General features: G+C 42.0%; 1 protein-coding gene across 1 annotated transcript in view; it reads left to right on the top strand.

Moving 5' to 3' along the window:
• Positions 1 to 3,835: 3,835 nt before the first annotated feature.
• ppef2a (protein phosphatase with EF-hand domain 2a) overlaps positions 3,836 to 18,628 on the top strand; it is a 54,618-nt gene continuing 39,825 nt past the window's right edge. Inside the window, exons 1-4 of the mRNA XM_068014409.1 lie at positions 3,836 to 3,890; positions 9,291 to 9,314; positions 12,077 to 12,204; positions 16,673 to 16,730. Coding sequence (XP_067870510.1) covers positions 3,836 to 3,890; positions 9,291 to 9,314; positions 12,077 to 12,204; positions 16,673 to 16,730 — 265 coding nt within the window. The remainder of the gene's footprint in view (positions 3,891 to 9,290; positions 9,315 to 12,076; positions 12,205 to 16,672; positions 16,731 to 18,628) is intronic.

The raw sequence follows: 18,628 nt of genomic DNA, 5'->3' as shown, positions 1-18,628 counted from the left end.
TCTGACCAGGCTTTTCTTTATTGACCGTACACCAGCTCCCTGAAGGCTTAGGGTTGCTGTATCTCTGATGTTCAAAGTCCCCACCCACTTATGATGATAGTCATGCAAGGGTTGGAGGTGTTTCATTACTATTTAGCAAAAATCTAACAACTTTGCTGGTACGCTTTCAACCACTTTCACTGCTTTCTTTAGTAGATATAATATACTGGGTACTTCTGACTGTAAATTAGGTCCACTGAGCAATTAACTTTCCATGAATTCTAAGTGTCTCATTGACCTGCAATCCAATTCAGACTCTTAAGGTGATTGAGTTAAACAGTTTAGTAAACGTTGCTAAGAGACAGTTGGAAAGTTGGCTATTGCAGGTGCGAAACAAACTGGCATGCTGCCATGAATCAAAAATAATTTGTAAACACTCCTAAAACATCAGCAGTGTACTGACTTGGAAATGTCCTAAATTAGCATTGTGCAACTAATTATAATGATAGAAAAAAGAAAAAGCTGGGGAAAGCTCAAAACATTAAATAAAAACACCATTGGTCAGGAATTTCTTCAAGCCTTTTCCCACTCTGCCACCCTTCTTAACATAAGGAAATGGGGTTTCTGCTGAACTGCGGGCAAAGTTACAGTGGAAGAGCAGGAAAGCTATTGAAGAAATTGCCAGTTGATATGCTGGAATGGCAAAGCAGATCAGCCAGTAGTCAGGGAGAATTCCCTTTTCCCTGGTCTTGGGGGAAACGGCGTTCTACATATGTAATGAAAAAAGAAAAGGGGCAGACAGACTTCCTGATATCAGCTCTCTAGGTTTCCACTGGCACTGCCCTGTGATTTTCCAAACCTGTGCTGTTATTATAATGATGCAGAAGGGTATTCCCAGCTTCCCACCTAAGTTTCTATATATCTCACACTTTATCAATAACTGGAGATAGCTGGTGCTGAAAACCAAGGTCTGCAGGGGGTCCGGGGAGCAAACTGGAGATGTTGAAGGCAAATCTTGAATTTTTTTTTAACTTCTGCTGAAATAGTTGTGAAGATTCCTGGAGATTGTGTGGGTTGTTACTATGCAGCTGATAGAAGAAATGAACTGAATTTTACGATCAGAGTGACTCAAACGGTACTAGTTCTAATTAATTAGCTGAAACCCCATCTTTCACCTGGATTATGGAGGGGAAAATTCAGCAATGGTTCCCACTCCTGATCACTACCCAGTAATCCCTGCTGAAAATTATTCACTCAGCAAGGACAGGATCAGGTTCATGTCCCTCATGTATTAATAGTCTGCAAAACTCACTGCCTTGGTTCACACAGGAAAAATGGACACTTGGCTGAGGTTCTGAATGAATGCTGATGCCAGTGGAATAGTGAGTCACTGCTTTTAGGAAAAGGAGGGGGCAAAAAATTAAAACTTTTTTTGTGTGTAACAGTAATAATTTTAGTCACTTGTGATCATGCATTCCATAATCTAATAACCATTCGCATGATTTTTCCCCCCAGCCTTTCCTTTAAGCTGGTGGTTCAAATATTGATATTGATCAAACAGACAATTGCTGTCTGTACACAGAATGAATATTTGTGGTTGGAGAAAATGTTTAAGAAATTATTAGTATAACCATGAAAGCCCTGAACTTCCAGGAGAGAACATTTATGGAGCAGATCTGAGGCCAAATAAAACTTCCACCTGGCCAATGGATGTACCTCTTCCCATACCTTGAGTTCTGGGTGTGTTCTCATGCTATTGTCACCAATGAAGTGTCCCCTCAATTGGTGGTGGGGGTGGGGGGCGGGGTGGTGTTGTTGGAGGTGGGGCTGCTGCAAGGATTGCACTGTGGCACATTAATGTACATAAGTGGACCTGGACACCTAGACCAATATTTTTAAAAGAAATTGAAGGGTTGCTGCTTTCCCATTAGGCTGCATTGCTGAAATCAATCACCCCAAATTCGTCCCCTTCCTGACAGCCCAAATTCCAGTGGATTTCTGCCTCAGGCTCCTGAAATAACTGGACCGATAATGGTGTGGAGCTTAGAAACTTAGAAACATAGAAAATAGGAGCAGTAGGCCATTCAGCCCTTCGAGCCTGCTCCGCTATTCATTATGATCATGGCTGATCATCCAACTCAGTAACCTGTTCCCGCTTTCTCCCCATATCCTTTGATCCCTTTAAGCCCAAGATCTATATCTAACTCCTTCTTGAAAACACACAATGTTTTGGCCTCAACTGCTTTCTGTGGTAGGAAATTGCACAAACTTACCACTCTCTGGGTGAAGAAATTTCTCCTCATCGCAGTCCTGATAGGTTTACCCCGTATCCTTAGACTATGACCCCTGGTTCTAGACTCCCCCACCATCCTTCCTGCATCTACCCTGACAAGTCCTGTTAGAATTTTATAAGTTTCTGTGAGATCCTCCCTCGCTCTTCTGAACTCCAGCGAATATAATCCTAACCGACTCAATCTCTCCTCATATGTCAGTCCTGCCATCCCAGGAATCAGTCTGGTAAACCTTCGCTGCACTCCCTCTATAGCAAGAACATCCTTCCTCAGATAAGGAAACCAAAACTGCACACAATATTCCAGGTGTGGCCTCACCAAGGCCTTGTATAATTGCAGCAAGACATCCCTGCTCCTGTACTCGAATCCTCTCGCTATGAAGGCCAACATACCATTTGCCTTTTTTACCGCCTGTCGCGCCTGCATGCTTACATTCAGCGACTGGTGTACGTGAACACCCAGGCCTCGCTGCATATTCCCCTCTCTTAGTTTATAGCCGTTCAGATAATGATCTGTCTTCCTGTTTTTGCTACCAAAGTGAATAACCTCACATTTATCCACATTATACTGCATCTGCCATACATTAGCCCACTCACTCAACTTGTCCAAATCACTCTGAAGCCTCTCTGCATCCTCCTCACAACTCACCCTCCCACCCAGTTTTGTGTCATCTGCAAATGTGGACATATTACATGTAGTTCCCTCATCTAAATCATTAATATATATTGTGAGTAGCTGGGGTCCTAGCACCGATCCCTGCGGTACCCCACGAGTCACCGCCTGCCATTCGGAAAAAGATCCATTTATCCCTAATCTTTGTTTCCTGTCTGCCAACCAATTTTCTATCCATCGCAATACACTACCCCTAATCCCATGCACTTTAATTTTACATGCTAATCTCTTATGTGGGACTTTGTCGAAAGCCTCAAATAAACCACATCCACTGGCTCCCCCTCATCAACTTTACTAGTTAGATCCTCGAAGAATTCTAGTAGATTTATCAAGCATGATTTCCCTTTTGTAAATCCATGCTGACTCTGCCCGATTCTACCACTATTTTCTAAGTGCTCTGCTATAAAATCTTTGATATTGGACTCTAGAATTTTCCCCACTACCAATGTCAGGCTGACTGGTCTATAATTCCCTGCTTTCTCCCTACCTCCCTTTTTAAACATTAGCTACTCTCCGATCTGTAGGAACTGTTCCAGAGTCTATAGAATCTTGGAAGATGAGCACCAATGCATCCACTATTTCTAGGGCCATCTATCTTTTCATAGCATCAACCTGTTTCGCTCTTAATATTCTACTTGCAAACTTCCAATGCAAAATACAGGAATTCTTTTCCATTTCCTGAATTCTTGAGACTCGAAGCTGTACCTGTAAGTCATTGTATAAGTCCTTGTTGAGTCATTTTGAACCAAGTATGTACTATATCCACTAGTTTATTCCACTGTCCAATAGCTTACGTTAAATTTTTAACCTTCCATAAATAAGCAATTTTCTTCTCACAGCTTTTGAAGGATAGGGTGGTGAAAAAGAAAGAGATTTTGGAAGACCAAGGAGTCATGGGATGTGGTAGTTCTAGAGTTAATACTAAATCAATGAAGAAGACAGAAAAAGGTAAGACTGGAGTACTGCTTACTCACTTTCTGTTCATTGTGGCATAATAGCAGCTTTGGGGATTATATATCTGTTAGGAAATATATCAGACACATAAACCTAGGACACAATTTACATTTTCAGTGGTATTTTATCCTTATTAACTCTTGCTTTACTTATGCCATTTTTTCCTCATTATTGTATAGTGTGACTGCGACCTCCAACTGGGTCAGTATAATTCTTTCAGCTCTTTATGCTATGCATATTATTATTTTTATCTGCACAGAAGAATTTCCTGAGATACCACTGTTCCATGCAAAAACACTTCTCCAAGGATTATAAGTTTCCACATAGTCCACAGTGTTTTTAAGTGTAACTTATTACTATTTTATTCAAAATTACTTCCATGGATCCTCCTTTTGGTTGTGTGAGAGAGCATTCTACAAATGGCATTGGTACTGTTACTCTGTGTTCGGCCAGATGCATCTGCAATAGGACCACATAATGGATTGTGCGAATATGCCAAAAGGACAAAAATGTGGCATCAGTTGAGGTGTTCAAGAGGGGGACAGACACCCATTTGGGAATTAAGAATATTAAAGGGAGAAAAGATGGAGAAGTGGTATTAAAAGACATGGCCAACAAAATAGTATAGCAGTATCAATGGGCTGAATGGTCTATTCCAGTTCCTATGACCACTGTATGAAGACCAAGGTCCTACTTTCCTATTTGGCTGACATGGACATAACCTGATCCAGCCAGCAAAGACAACCAGTGAGAACTAGTAACATTTACTGCATATGTGGCTGGCAGATCACAGCATCATGTAGCACTGGTAATAGAGTCTGGGATATATATAGAATTACACAAATCACAAATTGAATTTGTGATGAACTTCAGAAAACATTGTTGCAGTATTACCACTAGCTTTTGTCATTGTTTCTCTCATTCATAACTGAGGACTGAAAACATATGCTTGAAAATCAGAACTGACGCTGTGGTGAATCTATTTAGAAATTTGCTAAACTCTCTTGAAGTAATAGAGGAAAAACAATAGGGTCTGATTTATGTGGGAAAGTTTCCAAACTGGGAATAAAATTCTTGCAATGTCATAATAAGCATATAAAAATCAAAGTCTGAAAACATTTTCCAGCACTTGGCCCATAGCCTTGTATGCTATGGTGTTTCAAGTGCTCATCTAAATATTTTTAAATGTTGTGAGGGTTCCTGCCTCTACCACCCCTTCAGACAGTGTGTTCCAGATTCCAACCACCCTCTGGGTGAAATTTTTTCCTCAAATCCCCCTAAATCTCCTGCCCTTTACCTTAAATCTATGCCCCCTGGTTATTGACCCCTCCGCTAAGGAAAAAAGTTTCTTCCTATCTACCCTATCAATGCCCCTCATAATTTTGTACACCTCAATCATGTCCCCCATCAGCCTTCTCTGCTCTAAGGAAAACAACCTTAGCCTATCCAGTCTCTCTTCATAGCTGAAATGCTACAGCCCAGGCAACATCCTGCTGAATCTCCTCTGCACCCTCTCCAGTGCAATCACATCCTTCCTATAGTGTGGTGCCCAGAATTGTACACAGTACTCCAGCTGTGGCCTAACTAGCGTTTTATACAGTTCCGTCATAACCTCTCTGCTCTTATATTCTATGCCTCGGCTAATAATTATATAAGGCAAGTATCCCATATACCTTCCTAACCACCTTATCTACCTATGCTGCTGCCTTCAGTGATCTATGGACAAGTACAACAAGGTCCCTCTGACCCTTTGTACTTTCTAGGGTCCTACCATCCATTGTATATTCCCTTGCCTTGTTAGTCCTCCCAAAGTGCATCACCTCACACCTCTGTCATTTTTATAATGAGACTGGGTGTAATCAGTTTGTTGTTTTGGGGGCAGTAGAAGGACCCAGTAACCCTCCACGCCCTCCCACCCCACCCCCCACAACTTCCTCTGGGTCGATGAGCTTTTTTTGTGTTTCACGGGTCTTTGGGTTGGAGGCAGCACAGATGAACTGAAAGCTGTTGAAGGCCCATTCCTAGATGCCTCTCCCAAACAACATGAACTTCAGTAGAATCAGTGATGGAGTTTCATAGTAGGCACAATCCTGATGGAACTGGATATTCTGGGCCTAGATAGAAATGATTGAATGACATTCTCATTCTAATTTCTGATATTCACCTGTTCTGTAGAACTATAGGGTAAATTCAGTGATCCTGCACCCCTGATCTAGAGCTATGCTCAAAGGGAATGCAGGCCAGTGAAATGGGGCTAAGTGTTGTATCCCTATCTCCCCACGAGTGAAGTTCCTCACCAGGACCATTGGTGAGGGGAATTTACCCAAATGGTGGTAGAGCTGTCACTTATTCCCACATTTGTACTTGTATATTATGCAGGTTACTTATATATATTGCCAGCTCAGGGGTCACAAACAGTAGAGGAGGTGCCTCCTCCAGACAGTATGGAGTTAGAAGCAAATCAGCATCGAGTTGCATGTTCTTCCTGAGTGGAATATCTGTGTTACTAAAACTCACCTGTTTGTTACTTCATGTGCCTCAATCAAATTTGCTACCAATAACACAGTACCAACCTCTCTCCCAAAATAGTCCACAACATACATGGAGATTATGGTTTCTTTATTTTATTATTTATTTTATTTAGAGATACAGCACTGAAACAGGCCCTTCAGCCCACCGAGTCTGTGCCGACCAACAACCACCCATTTATACTAACCCTGCAGTAATCCCATAATCCCTATCACCTACCTACACGAGGGCCAATTTACCTATCACCTGCAAGTCTTTGGCTGACACTTCACTCGTGGGGAGATAGGGATACAACACTTAGCCCCATTTCACTGACCTGCAATCCCTTTGAGCATAGCTCTAGATCAGGGGCGCAGGATCACTGAATTTACCCTATAGTCTTTGGTTTCATTCAGATTTTTTTTTTTGCATCTATGTACAAGCACACAGTAAGATGCTTGACTCTTCCTGATGGATTCCATTATGCCATGTTTTATTTCTTTCAGATGGGCAAAGTTTATAACATTTGAATTTGTTCAAACCTATATATTCAAACTTTTCCTCCAAATATTGATCTATCCCCAGGAACTCCAGCAAATACTAACCAATTCTGGAGAGACCCTACAAGAACTGACTCTGCATGGTGAAACTCCTATCCTGACTGTTAAGCAACAGCCCCAGTTCCCAAAAAGAAGAGTACTATCACTACATTAATACACAGTAATTGAAATATAGATCAATAAATACAGAAAAAATGCAGATCGCAGAACTGGTCAGACACTTTGCTCAAGTTATGGACAAAGAAAAGACTGATGACCTTGCAGTCTCCATACACCCTCAAAGACAGCCTAGTGTCCACAGAGACCCTAGTTTAACAACCTCTTTAAATAAGAGCTTAGCAGCTCATGTAGTTTATAGTTTAGTGATATTCTCTGCCACATAACAGGATATGCTAAAATATAAAAACATGACTAGTAAATTGGATAATTTGAACATGGCCCTTAAATGGACTGAACCCAAATAATTTCTGCTTATTAGCCTGGATATTAAATTGATCAACATGGTCACCAAGGTTATATTTACCAATGTTAACCATTCCTTATTAGTCCTGTGGTGTGGAGAAGCTGAACAGTACCTGCACCTACTGCAACCAGCAGTGGTTCAGCTCATGACAAGGATTGTTCACAGTGGAAATGGTGTGTTCTGGCTATAGTTTTCAGTTCTCAGACCACTACCTTTTCAATGATGTATTATAATAGTCTTAATCAAACACAAACTGGTAGTAAGACCACATGCATTTCAAATCTCGAAACAAGGAGCTATACAAGGGAATGGTTATGGATGGTAAACTATTATGAAAGTTTGAGATGTCATCTACTGCAGCTAAATCTTTAAGACAGTTTATTTATTATGACCTCTGTGAGATTGCTAACGTTAAAATTCAAGGAATGAACCCCCAGACCAGTTTAAAGAATTACATGACAAGATTTCACGTTTTAAAACTTTTATTAAAATAATTAAACTAAAATAAATCTCTGTTAACTAAATAGTACTTTGTAAGCAGCTGATCCCTGAAATTAGAAAGAAACGTATTTTCTTTACTTATTAAAACACTTGAAAACCTCACACCACACTTATAAATTACACAGTCCTTCTTGATGATGAAATTGTTGCGGTTAGAAGTCCCAAACTCCTGACAGTTGCAAAAGGTTTGACCTCCGAGACCTTTCTCAAAGTCAATATCCTCTTCGCTCACTTCTCCGAGCACTTTCAACCTCAACATCCGTGAATAAGGCAACTTCTGGTGATCCTGTTGGTCTTTTACTTCACTGTAAACCTCAACTTTCAAAACAGGTTCAAGTCTTTTCAGCCTTTTGCTGTAACAGTCTTCTCTGAGAGCAGGTGTTACCTGTCTCTCTCCCTTGAGGCTGCCACCGCTGGTTGTCTTCCTTTCCCACAGCCTGTTGTGGCTGCTACCACTGGTCTCCCATTTTTCTTACATGTCTGAAGCCTGTCTGCCTTCATAAAATCTCTTAAATTTATCTGGAATCAAAAGTCAATAGCTTATTATCCTTTTCCAATATGCAAAGTCCAGAAGTCTGGCTTCAGCAGAGCCACCTGGACCTTCCATCGTTTCCAGGTGTTAGCAGCTGCCATGCACGTTTGCATCCTCAGAGTCACTCACTCCTTGTTTACGATCTGAAAGTTTGGGAAGGTGAAACCCATTGTTCTTCAGGTGTTATACCCCTGCAGTCTTTGTTTTTCAAATAACTCTTTGATCTGTGTTCTCAGTTGTCCTGGTAATGAAGATTTCTGTCTTGGCTTCAAGCAGAGTTGATATGAAGTCACCTGACTTCTCTGACTCCATCTTAAACTTTAAACATCAGTTTTTAAAACATATTCATGTTACAAAGTCCAGCATTCAAAACATAGTTAACTGGAATACTATTCCAGATAACCTGCAAGTCAATGCTAAAATGGATAAAGTGGTCCTAGTTACAGAAACAAGATTTCTGATGTCCTGTGCTGCTGTACCTGCTACACACACGTGGAGCTCCTCTAAACTTTGGCTATTGACAAACTAGTTCTCCAGGCTTAAGTAGGTGTGGTGTGTCCCAAAGGGAGACAGAACATACTCCATACTCAGGCAAATAGATGCTCTATCTGTGTGGATCTCTTAGTAGCTTAATTTGGAGACTCTTAACCATGGCAATGATGACTTTCTGCATGTATTGATGGATCAAAACAATTAACATATTATTGAGCCATATACCTAGAGTGTACTCATATTTTACAGATGTGTTATTTGCATCATTTTCTTATGTAGCTCGTTCTCAATAAATAGTATGACTGAATTCACTTTTTTGTTTGTTTTATATATCCTAGAATATCAATGCACAGCTGGGACAGGTAAGAAATAATATCAATAATGTAATAGATCCTTGTAGCCAGCTTCCATTAAAATCAGGTTTATATTGGTTTTACTTATTGACACTAAATTTAACTGTGATCACTGTTTACACAGTGGGATAAATTCAGCAAGGATGCACTCCTGGTGCATAGCACTGCTAGTTTGTAGCACCACAATTGGAGCTGGAGGTTTATAGCAGTATCTCTGATCCATGTTCCTGTCTAATGAGAATCCAAATTGGAGCATGTTGTTGGTGTACAAGTATGTTTGGACTGGAGCTTTTATAAAAAAAAGATAAATGCTGTACTCGTAAATGGGAGCATCATTTTTGTCACACATTTAGAGCACTTCAATGTTATGGTAGAAAAATCAGCTGCAGAATAAAGCCCTATGAATTAATTTGTGGGATGCGGATATCACTGGCAAGACTGGTATTTATTGCCCATCCCTTGTTCCTCACTGAAGGTGGTGGTGAACCATATTGAACCGCCGGTAGAAGTCTGACACAAGTAAGTGGCTTACTAGACCAGTTCAAAGGGCAGTTAAGAAGCCACATTGGTGGGGACGAGTCACATATAAGCCAGAACAGGTAAAGTCAGCAGGTTTCCTTTCCCTAAAACACAGTAACAACAATAACAACTTATATTTATATAGCACGTTTAACATAATAAAACATCCCAAAGCACTTCATAGGAGCATTATAAAGCAATATTTGACATGGAGCCATGTAAGGGGATACTAGGGCAAATGACCAAAAGCTGGTCAAAGAGGTTGTTATTAAGGAATGTCTTAAAGGAGGAAAGCAAGGTAGAGAGGTGGAGGGGTGTAGGGAGGGTATTCCAGAGCTTAGGGCCTTGGCAACTAAAGACACAACCACCAATAGTGAAGTGATTAAAATCAGGGATGTTCAAGAGGCCCAAGTTGCAGGATAGCAGATATCTCGGAGGGTTTTAGGGCTGGAGGAGATTACAGAGATAGGGTGGGGGGGGGGGGGGTGGTGGCAGGAGGGGCAGTGGAGGGGTGAGGCCATGAAGCGATTTGAAAACAAGGATGAGAATGTTAAAATTAAGGCATCACTTTACTGGGAGCCAGTGTAGGTCAGTGAGCACAGGGGTGATTGGGGAATGGGGACTTGGTGTGAGTTAAGACATGGGCAGCAGACTTTTGGAGGTTCCCAAGTTTATGGAGGGTAGAACGTGTGAGGCCAGCCAGGAGAGCATTGAAATAGTCTAGTCTAGAAGTAGCAAAGACATGAATGAGGGTTTCAGCAGCAGATGAGTTGAAGCAGGGATGGAGTTGGGTGATCTTATGGAGGTGGAAAAAGGTGGTCTTAATGATAGTGTGGACATGTAGTTGAAAGCTCATCTCTCTGTCAAATATGACACTAAAGTTGTGAGCAAGCTGGTTCAGGCTCAGAGAATTGTCAGGGAGAGAGATGGAGTTGACGGCTAAGGAATGGAGTTTGTCATGGGGACGAAAGACAATGGCTTTGGTCTTCCCAGTATTTAATAGAAGGAAATTTCTGCTCATCTAGTTCTGGATGTCAGCAAGCAGTCTGACAATTTAGAGACAGTGGAGGAGTCGAGAGAGGTAGTGATTAAGTAGAGCTGGGTATCATCAGCGTACTTGTGGAAACTGATATAGTGTTTTCAGATGATATTGCCAAGGGGAAGCATATAGATGAGAAATAGGAGGGGGCCAAGGACAGATCCTTGGAGGACACCAAAGGTAACGGTGCGACAGTGTGACAGTAGTTCACCAATTGGGCTTTACAACAATCCAACAGTTTCATTGTCTCTTCTACTGATATCAGCTTTTCACATCCAGATTTATTTTAATACTTATTCAAATTTTCAAGCTGCAATGGTGGGATTATGAGCTCACATTCTGTGGATTATTAGAGGCCTCTGGATTACTAGTCCAGTTACATAACCACTACATTATCATACCCATGCATTAGAATGCCTTTATCCCCAATTTGAAAAAAAAAGTTTTATTGCACCAGTGTGAATTTTTCCACCTTCATCCTTATGGCCAACCTGATTGAAACTGTCAACTATTTTTGAACAAGAAGAATTTTTCTAATAGGAACTGAATTGAAGCTGCCAAAACTCATTTTATATAGGATTCTTACAGCCAGTAAAGAGAAGACTCCTAATCCAGCAGCTTAAATTGGATTTGAACCCAGGTTTTGGAAAAAAGGACAGTGAGATATTACACAGTGTGAAGTTCCACTTCACTGCAACCTTCCATCCCTATAACACTATCAAAGGGTTGTACAGCCAAGTTCTTCCATCATAAACCTCTTTGGTTTGCTCTTTTTCTCCCCACCTTAAAGTTTCACAATTCTGTTTCAAACTTTTTCTTTCCAAAGTGTCAGTTTCATTCTCTGAACACATTGGGAATGTTTTGTTTTCTCTGTTACCTCTGAAAATGGGTGGAGACAGGGCACAATGTAGCATTAAATTAGGTGGAAATCAGTTTTGGTTGAACGTGGAAATTCCTATTCAAAGTAGGCAGGAACACACCATGAAAATATATTTTAAAAAAGGGTTAAAAACTCCATTTTGCTGGTGGGGATCCTGTTGGGAGTTCATCCCGCATGAAAAATTAGCCTTGACCCAGGAAAAATGGGTCAAGGTTATGATGCAATGACAGCAGACAGGTGGAAGTCCCATTTCACTGCCACCCCACCAGGAAGGGGAGAATCCACTCTGTAACTGAACTATTTTCTGTGTATTCTGTGTATTCCTCCTCACAGCCATCAAGGCTGCTGTTCTAATTCAGAGGTGGTATCGTCAATATGTTGCCCGGATGGAAGTTCGCAGACAGTGCACATGGACTATTTTTCAATCCATTGAATACGCAGGGGAGCAGGATCAGATCAAGGTAAGGATGAACAGACTTGAATTATTTTTCACTACATATCTTCTCACCTCCTAAAGCCTCTAGCATAAGCCACAAGTTAATTGTTAAAAATCTGACAGATTCATACAGAATGAGGGTTCCTGAGCTAGATTGTAAAAGGGAACTGGAAAACAGGGCTGAATTTTACCAGCCCTTTGAGGACAGGCTGGGAGGCAGGAAGGCTGGCAAAATGGCACTGGAAGACATTGGGTGGCGTGCCCAACATCTTCCCACCACCGTGCCATTTTGGCACTGGCAGGAAAGTTGGCAGATGGCCCTCCCGCCTACAGCCCAATTGACCTAAGTAAGGGCCTCCTCCCACCTCCATTGGCCCAATGCCACATGGAGAGACCACCAGCAAAATCCTGGCAGCCTTTCAGCAGGCTTTGAAGGCGCATGGCCATCGATGTGTCCTCATCATCCAGTTGCAACCCCAGCAGTGGCCACTGCTACTAGTGGCACTGCTGAGTTGCTGGCCCTCAAGATTGGGCTGGCTGCTCTTGGGGGCAAGCTGCCATCCTGAATAGGGAAGGCAGCCACTTAATTGGCTGCTGCTGCCAAAATACGGCCCCAGGCCCTAACACCCGTCAAAACGGGATTGCCTCCTGCTTTTGGCACAGGCGGCAAGACCACTGCCACCTCCACTAAATCCAGCCCACCATTTGAGTCACAAACTGGACTGTGACCATCTCCACTTGGGAATTAAATTATAGTATTATTGGTGCGGAAGAAGGTAATTTGGCCCTTTGTCCTCATACAGGTGCTTAATAGACATCAAAGCTCTCTCTTCCAATCCATTTGAGCTGGGATACTGCGGGCAGAAACTGAAAGACCAGTAAGCATTAGATTTCTACAGAATTCAAGCCAGGCCCACAATCCATGATCCGAAGAAGTCCTGGCCAGGGCCTAAACAGAAAACTGGCTTGGAAAATTAATCATGGCACTAATAAATCCAATAGGGAATTCAGGAGAAATTTCTTCACCGAGAGAATAGTTCGAGAATGGAAATTGCTACCACAATGAATAGTTGAAGTGACTAATATAGATGCATTTAATAGAAAACTAGAGGGATAAAGAAGTCAAAGATTATGTTAATAGGGTTAATGTAAAAGGGGTGGAAGGAGGCTCGTGTGGAGCATAAACACTGGTATAGACCAATTGAGACAAATTATCTAATTCTTCATTGTAAATTTATGTAATTTTCAAGTTTTATTAATTCCCTCCTCAACTTTCTCTACTCCAGTGAATGCAGCCCTTGTTTGCAATTCTCTCATCAGTACTATTTCCTCTCAACTCTAGTAACATTCAGTGAATCGATGTCACACGCAGTACTCCAAATGTGACCTCTTAATATCCTGTACAGATTTATCATTAGCTTCTTGAATTTTTCATTGGTTATGTGTAAAATCCAGAACCACCTTTGCCCTCTTTGTGGCTTTTTCCCATCTTAGTTCTGCTTTTGAAGATCAGTGTGTCTACACCCCAGACCTCTCGATTCCATTGAGAATTTTATTGTTTATGTTATAGCTTCATTTTCCATTCCTTTTCCCAAATTGTACAACTTCATATTTATCTACATTTACATAAAAATACAAAAATATTTTCATAAATCAGGGCTGAGAGAGACTGAAATTCTTGAGCACACTTGATTGTATCTGTTTCTGAGTCTTAGAAGCAATTTCAACATTTAATCTGCAATATTCTTTCATTTTGCACCAGTGGACAAAAGAGCAGATAACTCACAAATTTGCCGGTCTTTGCAATGAAAAGACATATTGGCCTGTAAATTCAGCCATGCAGCACCCATTTTTCAAGCAATAATTGGCCTACTATGTGCTCCACATAGCAGGAAGTAAGCCTGCACACATTTCCAGCCGTAAATGTGCTGCTCATCATATTAATGACGAAAATAATACAGGTCAGATCCCCCCCACCCCCCCCACCCCCCACAACTGAGGCAGAAGTTAGGCTATTTGCATAAGTCCCACTACAAGATTGATTTGCTGTGAGGCAGCAGCACTGGCTGCACTGAGCAGAACCAAACCTTGGGACCACCATCTACCAAAAGGGTAAGTTTTTGAAATTTACTTAACCTGAATATGGAGCCAGAAGGAGCTGGACTGCTTCTCTCTACCCAGTATTTAAAGAACATGGGCTGCCATTTCCCCTCTTTCCAGGCCTCCTATCTCCTGGCACCTACTTCACTTACCTGAGGGCCACTGTGATGCTACCAGTGGTCTGATCTTGGTGTCCACTTTGCCAGCTGGCTGGTCACATCACATCACATTGACTCCATTTAATATTGGAGGTGCCTTTCATGTTCCTGAATTCCTACCTGTTAGATCAAACTGTTGAATACTACAGTAACAGCAGCACATTGTGAGACTAACAGGGATTTGAACTCTGCGACCTCATGCAACAAGACACACAGTTAACTGTGCCAGTGGGGACTTGCCATGCCAATGGCTGTGAAGATGACCTGAATGTTTTTGTGCCAGGGATATTCCAGGCTAATACAGTGAACATCACTCACATCTCACAGTCATCGGTGCACAGTGCAGCAAACAGATGACAAATGCACTACTTACCAGGTTAAATCACTACATCTCCTTCCCATTTGATGAAAACAGCCAAGGTGAGAGAGCCCTGAAGTTCACAGGAGTGCATGACTTCCCTTGAATGCAAGGTGCAATTGACTGCAGTCATGTTGCTATCAGTGAATCTCAGGACCAACCAAGATGTTGATGGAGAAAGAAAGAGTTGTATTTCTATAGCTCCTTTCACAACCAGTAAGTATTTTTGAAGTGTAGTCCTGTTGTAATGTCAGAAACATGGCAGCCAATTACATATAGCAAGCTCCCACAAACAGCAATGTAATGATAGCCTGTTAATCTATGGCCGGAATTTTACGCCCCCCAAATGAGTGAGCTGGTGGCCGGGGGTGGGGGGGGTTGGTGGGGGGGGGGGGGTCGTAAAGTTGACTTGGGGGGGTGGTGAAAGGCGGCCGTTCCTGACACCCTCCCACCCTCGCTGCAATTTTAGGGGGGACAGTGACGGCAAGAAACCGCCCGCCCACCCCAGGCCAATCAAGGCCCTTGAGTGGCCAATTAACTGGCACTTAAGTGCCTCCTCCCACCACCACAGGTATTTTACCCTCAGTGGCCAGACAGCGAAGCCTCAAAAAGCCTGCCTGGTGCAACCAGGAGGCCTTCTTGCGGGCTGGTAAGGGGCCCTCTTGATTGGGCACCCTGTGCCCCATGGCGGGCTGCCCCCAATGTCCCAACTACCCCCAATGCACAACACTCCCCCTGCGCCCTAACCGATCCCCCTTGCCTCGCTGGGGCCTGACCAATTGTCCCCGGCAAGGCCCTAAAAACTTACCTTTTTTCCGGGGACATCCTTCATCTTCCTTGCAATGGCTGGGTGCAGTCCCAGCAGTGGCCACCGCTCCCGGTGACGCTGCTGGGACTAAAAGCTGCTGGCCCACTGATTGGCAGCTCCATTAGGCGGGACGTCCTGCTTCAAGGAGGTGGATGTCCCACCTAAGGCCAACTGAGGGCCTGCGGAGCGAAAAATCCTGGCCTGGGTCCCCAGGCTCAGTGGAGGCGGGCTCGCCACCGACTTTTCAGCAGATGGACGGGGCCTCCCACCCAACAAAAAAATTCTGGCCTATTTACGTGATGTTGAAGGATAAACATTGGCCAGGACACTGGGGATAACTCCTCTGTAAAATAGTACCATAGGACCTCAGGTGGAGGTCCCTAATTTAAATCTCATCAGAAGGACAGCACATCTAACAGTGCAGCACTCCCTCAGTACTGCACCAAAGCATCAGCCTTATTTTTGTACTTATGTCCTGGAAGGGGACTTGAACCCACAACTTTTAGAGTCAGAGGCAGGAGTGCCACCAGATGAGTCACAGCTGACACTGCTAGTGATGGCAATATAAGTTATAAATAACATTACCAAATATAGCACTCAGAGGGGTTAGTACCCTACATTCTAAAGCAAGGACCCAGGATTTCCCAAACTGCTCAGCTAAAAAGACCAGTGAGTAGCTGAGCTAATTAGATCAGGTTTGATCCCCAGTTTTTGCTGAATGACGATCTCAGCGAGGGCTGTGGTTATGGACACTATGATTAGCTGCAGAGCCACCAGGATAAAGTGGCAGTAAATTTGCCATCAATCCTGTTTCTGTTTGCCATCCAGCATTCTCTTCTGGAAGTGCATGTGTCAGCATTAGGTGAGAGCAATTTGAGGCTCAACTGCAATCTTCCTTTTGATTGGACAGTGACATAAGGAAATGGCCACTTGGACGAGGCTTTGCTGTTTTTAAATGATATTCACTTGGGTTCATTAGACCACACATGGTAGAACCTTACTTTGCAACTGATGCTACTATTTTCATTCATTACTCCAGTGACAATGATGGTTTTTTTCCATTTAACAGCTCCACAACTTCTTCAGTTATTTGATGGACCACTTCACTCCAGCTTCTGGCAATGAGCGTAAGTCTATTTAAAACTCCTGTTGCTTAAGATCAATATGGCATATAGAATCTTCCTGCAATGGGATCCATTAAAAATGCAACCTTTGGTAAGAGTGAATTAAAGTACACATTTGTAAAAGCAAAAATATTTTCTGCTTCGATACTCAGGATATAATATCAAATAGCTTATTTTGTTTATTAACTTCATGGCAAAGGTTAAGGCAAGGGAAAAGTAGTTGAATGGATAGCAAATTGGCGAAAAAATAGAAGGCAGTGAGTAGCGGTAATTCAGATTGGAGGATGGTAGAAAGTGGTGTTCCACTGGGATCATTGCTGGGACCATTGTTATTCATAATTTATATTAATAATTTGCACTTGGGAACATGTAACTCAATATCAAAATTTGCAGATGATGCTAAACTGGGGGTGTGGTGTGGGTGGGGGGATAATTAACACAGAGGAAGAATGCAATGTAATACAAGAGGACATTAGAAAACTTGCAGACTGGGCAGTTAAATGGCAAATAAAGTTTAACATAGATAAATGTGAGGTGAAGCACTTTGTTAAGAAAGATAGAATCATCACCTATACCTTGGAAAATAAGAAACTGAATGGGGTAGAAGAGCAAAGCAATCCATGGATACAGATGAAGAAATAATTAAAATCAGCATCATAGGTCAACAAAGTAATTAAAAATACTAACAAAGCACTGGAAATTATTTCTAGGGATATAGAATTCAAAAGTAGTGAAGTTATGTTAAACGTGTATAGGACCCTGGTCAGGCTGTACTTAAGAGTATTGTACACAGTTCTGGTCTCCATACTATAAAAAGGACAATGAAGCACTGAAGAAAGTTCAAAAGTGATTTACAAGGATGGTGCCAGAACTGAGAGATTGCAGCTATTGGGAAAGATTGAACAAGTTGGGACTTTTGTCTTTAGAAAAGAGAAGACTTCGAGGTGACCTGATAGAGGTTTTTAAAATTATGAATGGGATGGACAGAGTAGATGTGGAGAGAATGTTTCCACTTGTGGAAGAATCCAAAACTAGGGGCCATAAATGCAAGATAGTTACTAATAAATCCAATAGGGAAGTAAGGAGAAATTTATTTATTCAGCGAGTGGCTAGAATGTGGAACTCGGTACCACAGGAAGTGGTTGAGGCAAATAGCTTAGATGCTTTTGTAGGAACAGGAGTAGGCCATTGAGCCCTTCGAACCTGTTCCATCATTCAATGAGATCATCTGCTTTGCAACCTAACTCCATATATGCGCCTTTACCCCCCCCCCACGCTTGCCTCATTTTAAAAGGAAACTAGACAAGTACATGAGGGAAAGGGAAATAGATAAGTATACTGAAAGGTGGAAATGGGTTAACTGGAATGGGAGGAGACATGTGTGAAGTATAAACACTAGTACAGATTAGTTGAGCCAAATGGCCTGTTTCTGTGCTGTATATTCTATGTAATTCAATATAACTTAGCATTATGATGGCTGCATTAATGCTATGTATTATTCTGTAGCTATTCACAGTTGTCTGATACATTATCTATATGTGATATGTGTTGCTGTCCTATCATGTTGAGATCTCTATGAAAATAGGCTTTGAAAGCCTAACCAGTTAGCTGGTTAAAATCCTCGGAGGGCTTTTAGGCAGATAACTCTTAAGAGATTTGGAAACCGAAACATAAATTCCGCAGTTCTTTTCACCTTTTATGGGGTCTCAACAAGATTGCTGTTATAGGATCATGGGAACAGGAGTAGGCCACTTAACCTCTCAAGCCTGTTCTGCTATTCAATGACTGATCTGTGACCTAACTCCATATACGTGCCTTTGTCCCACATTGGTTACCATAAATATGTTTGATTGATAATGTTTAATTTATTTAACAAAAACATCATTTGATACAATTCTGTG

The sequence above is a fragment of the Heterodontus francisci genome, chromosome 1 (genome assembly GCF_036365525.1).
Source record: "Heterodontus francisci isolate sHetFra1 chromosome 1, sHetFra1.hap1, whole genome shotgun sequence".
NCBI classification, from domain to species: domain Eukaryota; kingdom Metazoa; phylum Chordata; class Chondrichthyes; order Heterodontiformes; family Heterodontidae; genus Heterodontus; species Heterodontus francisci.
This window is presented reverse-complemented; position numbering and strand designations above follow the sequence as displayed.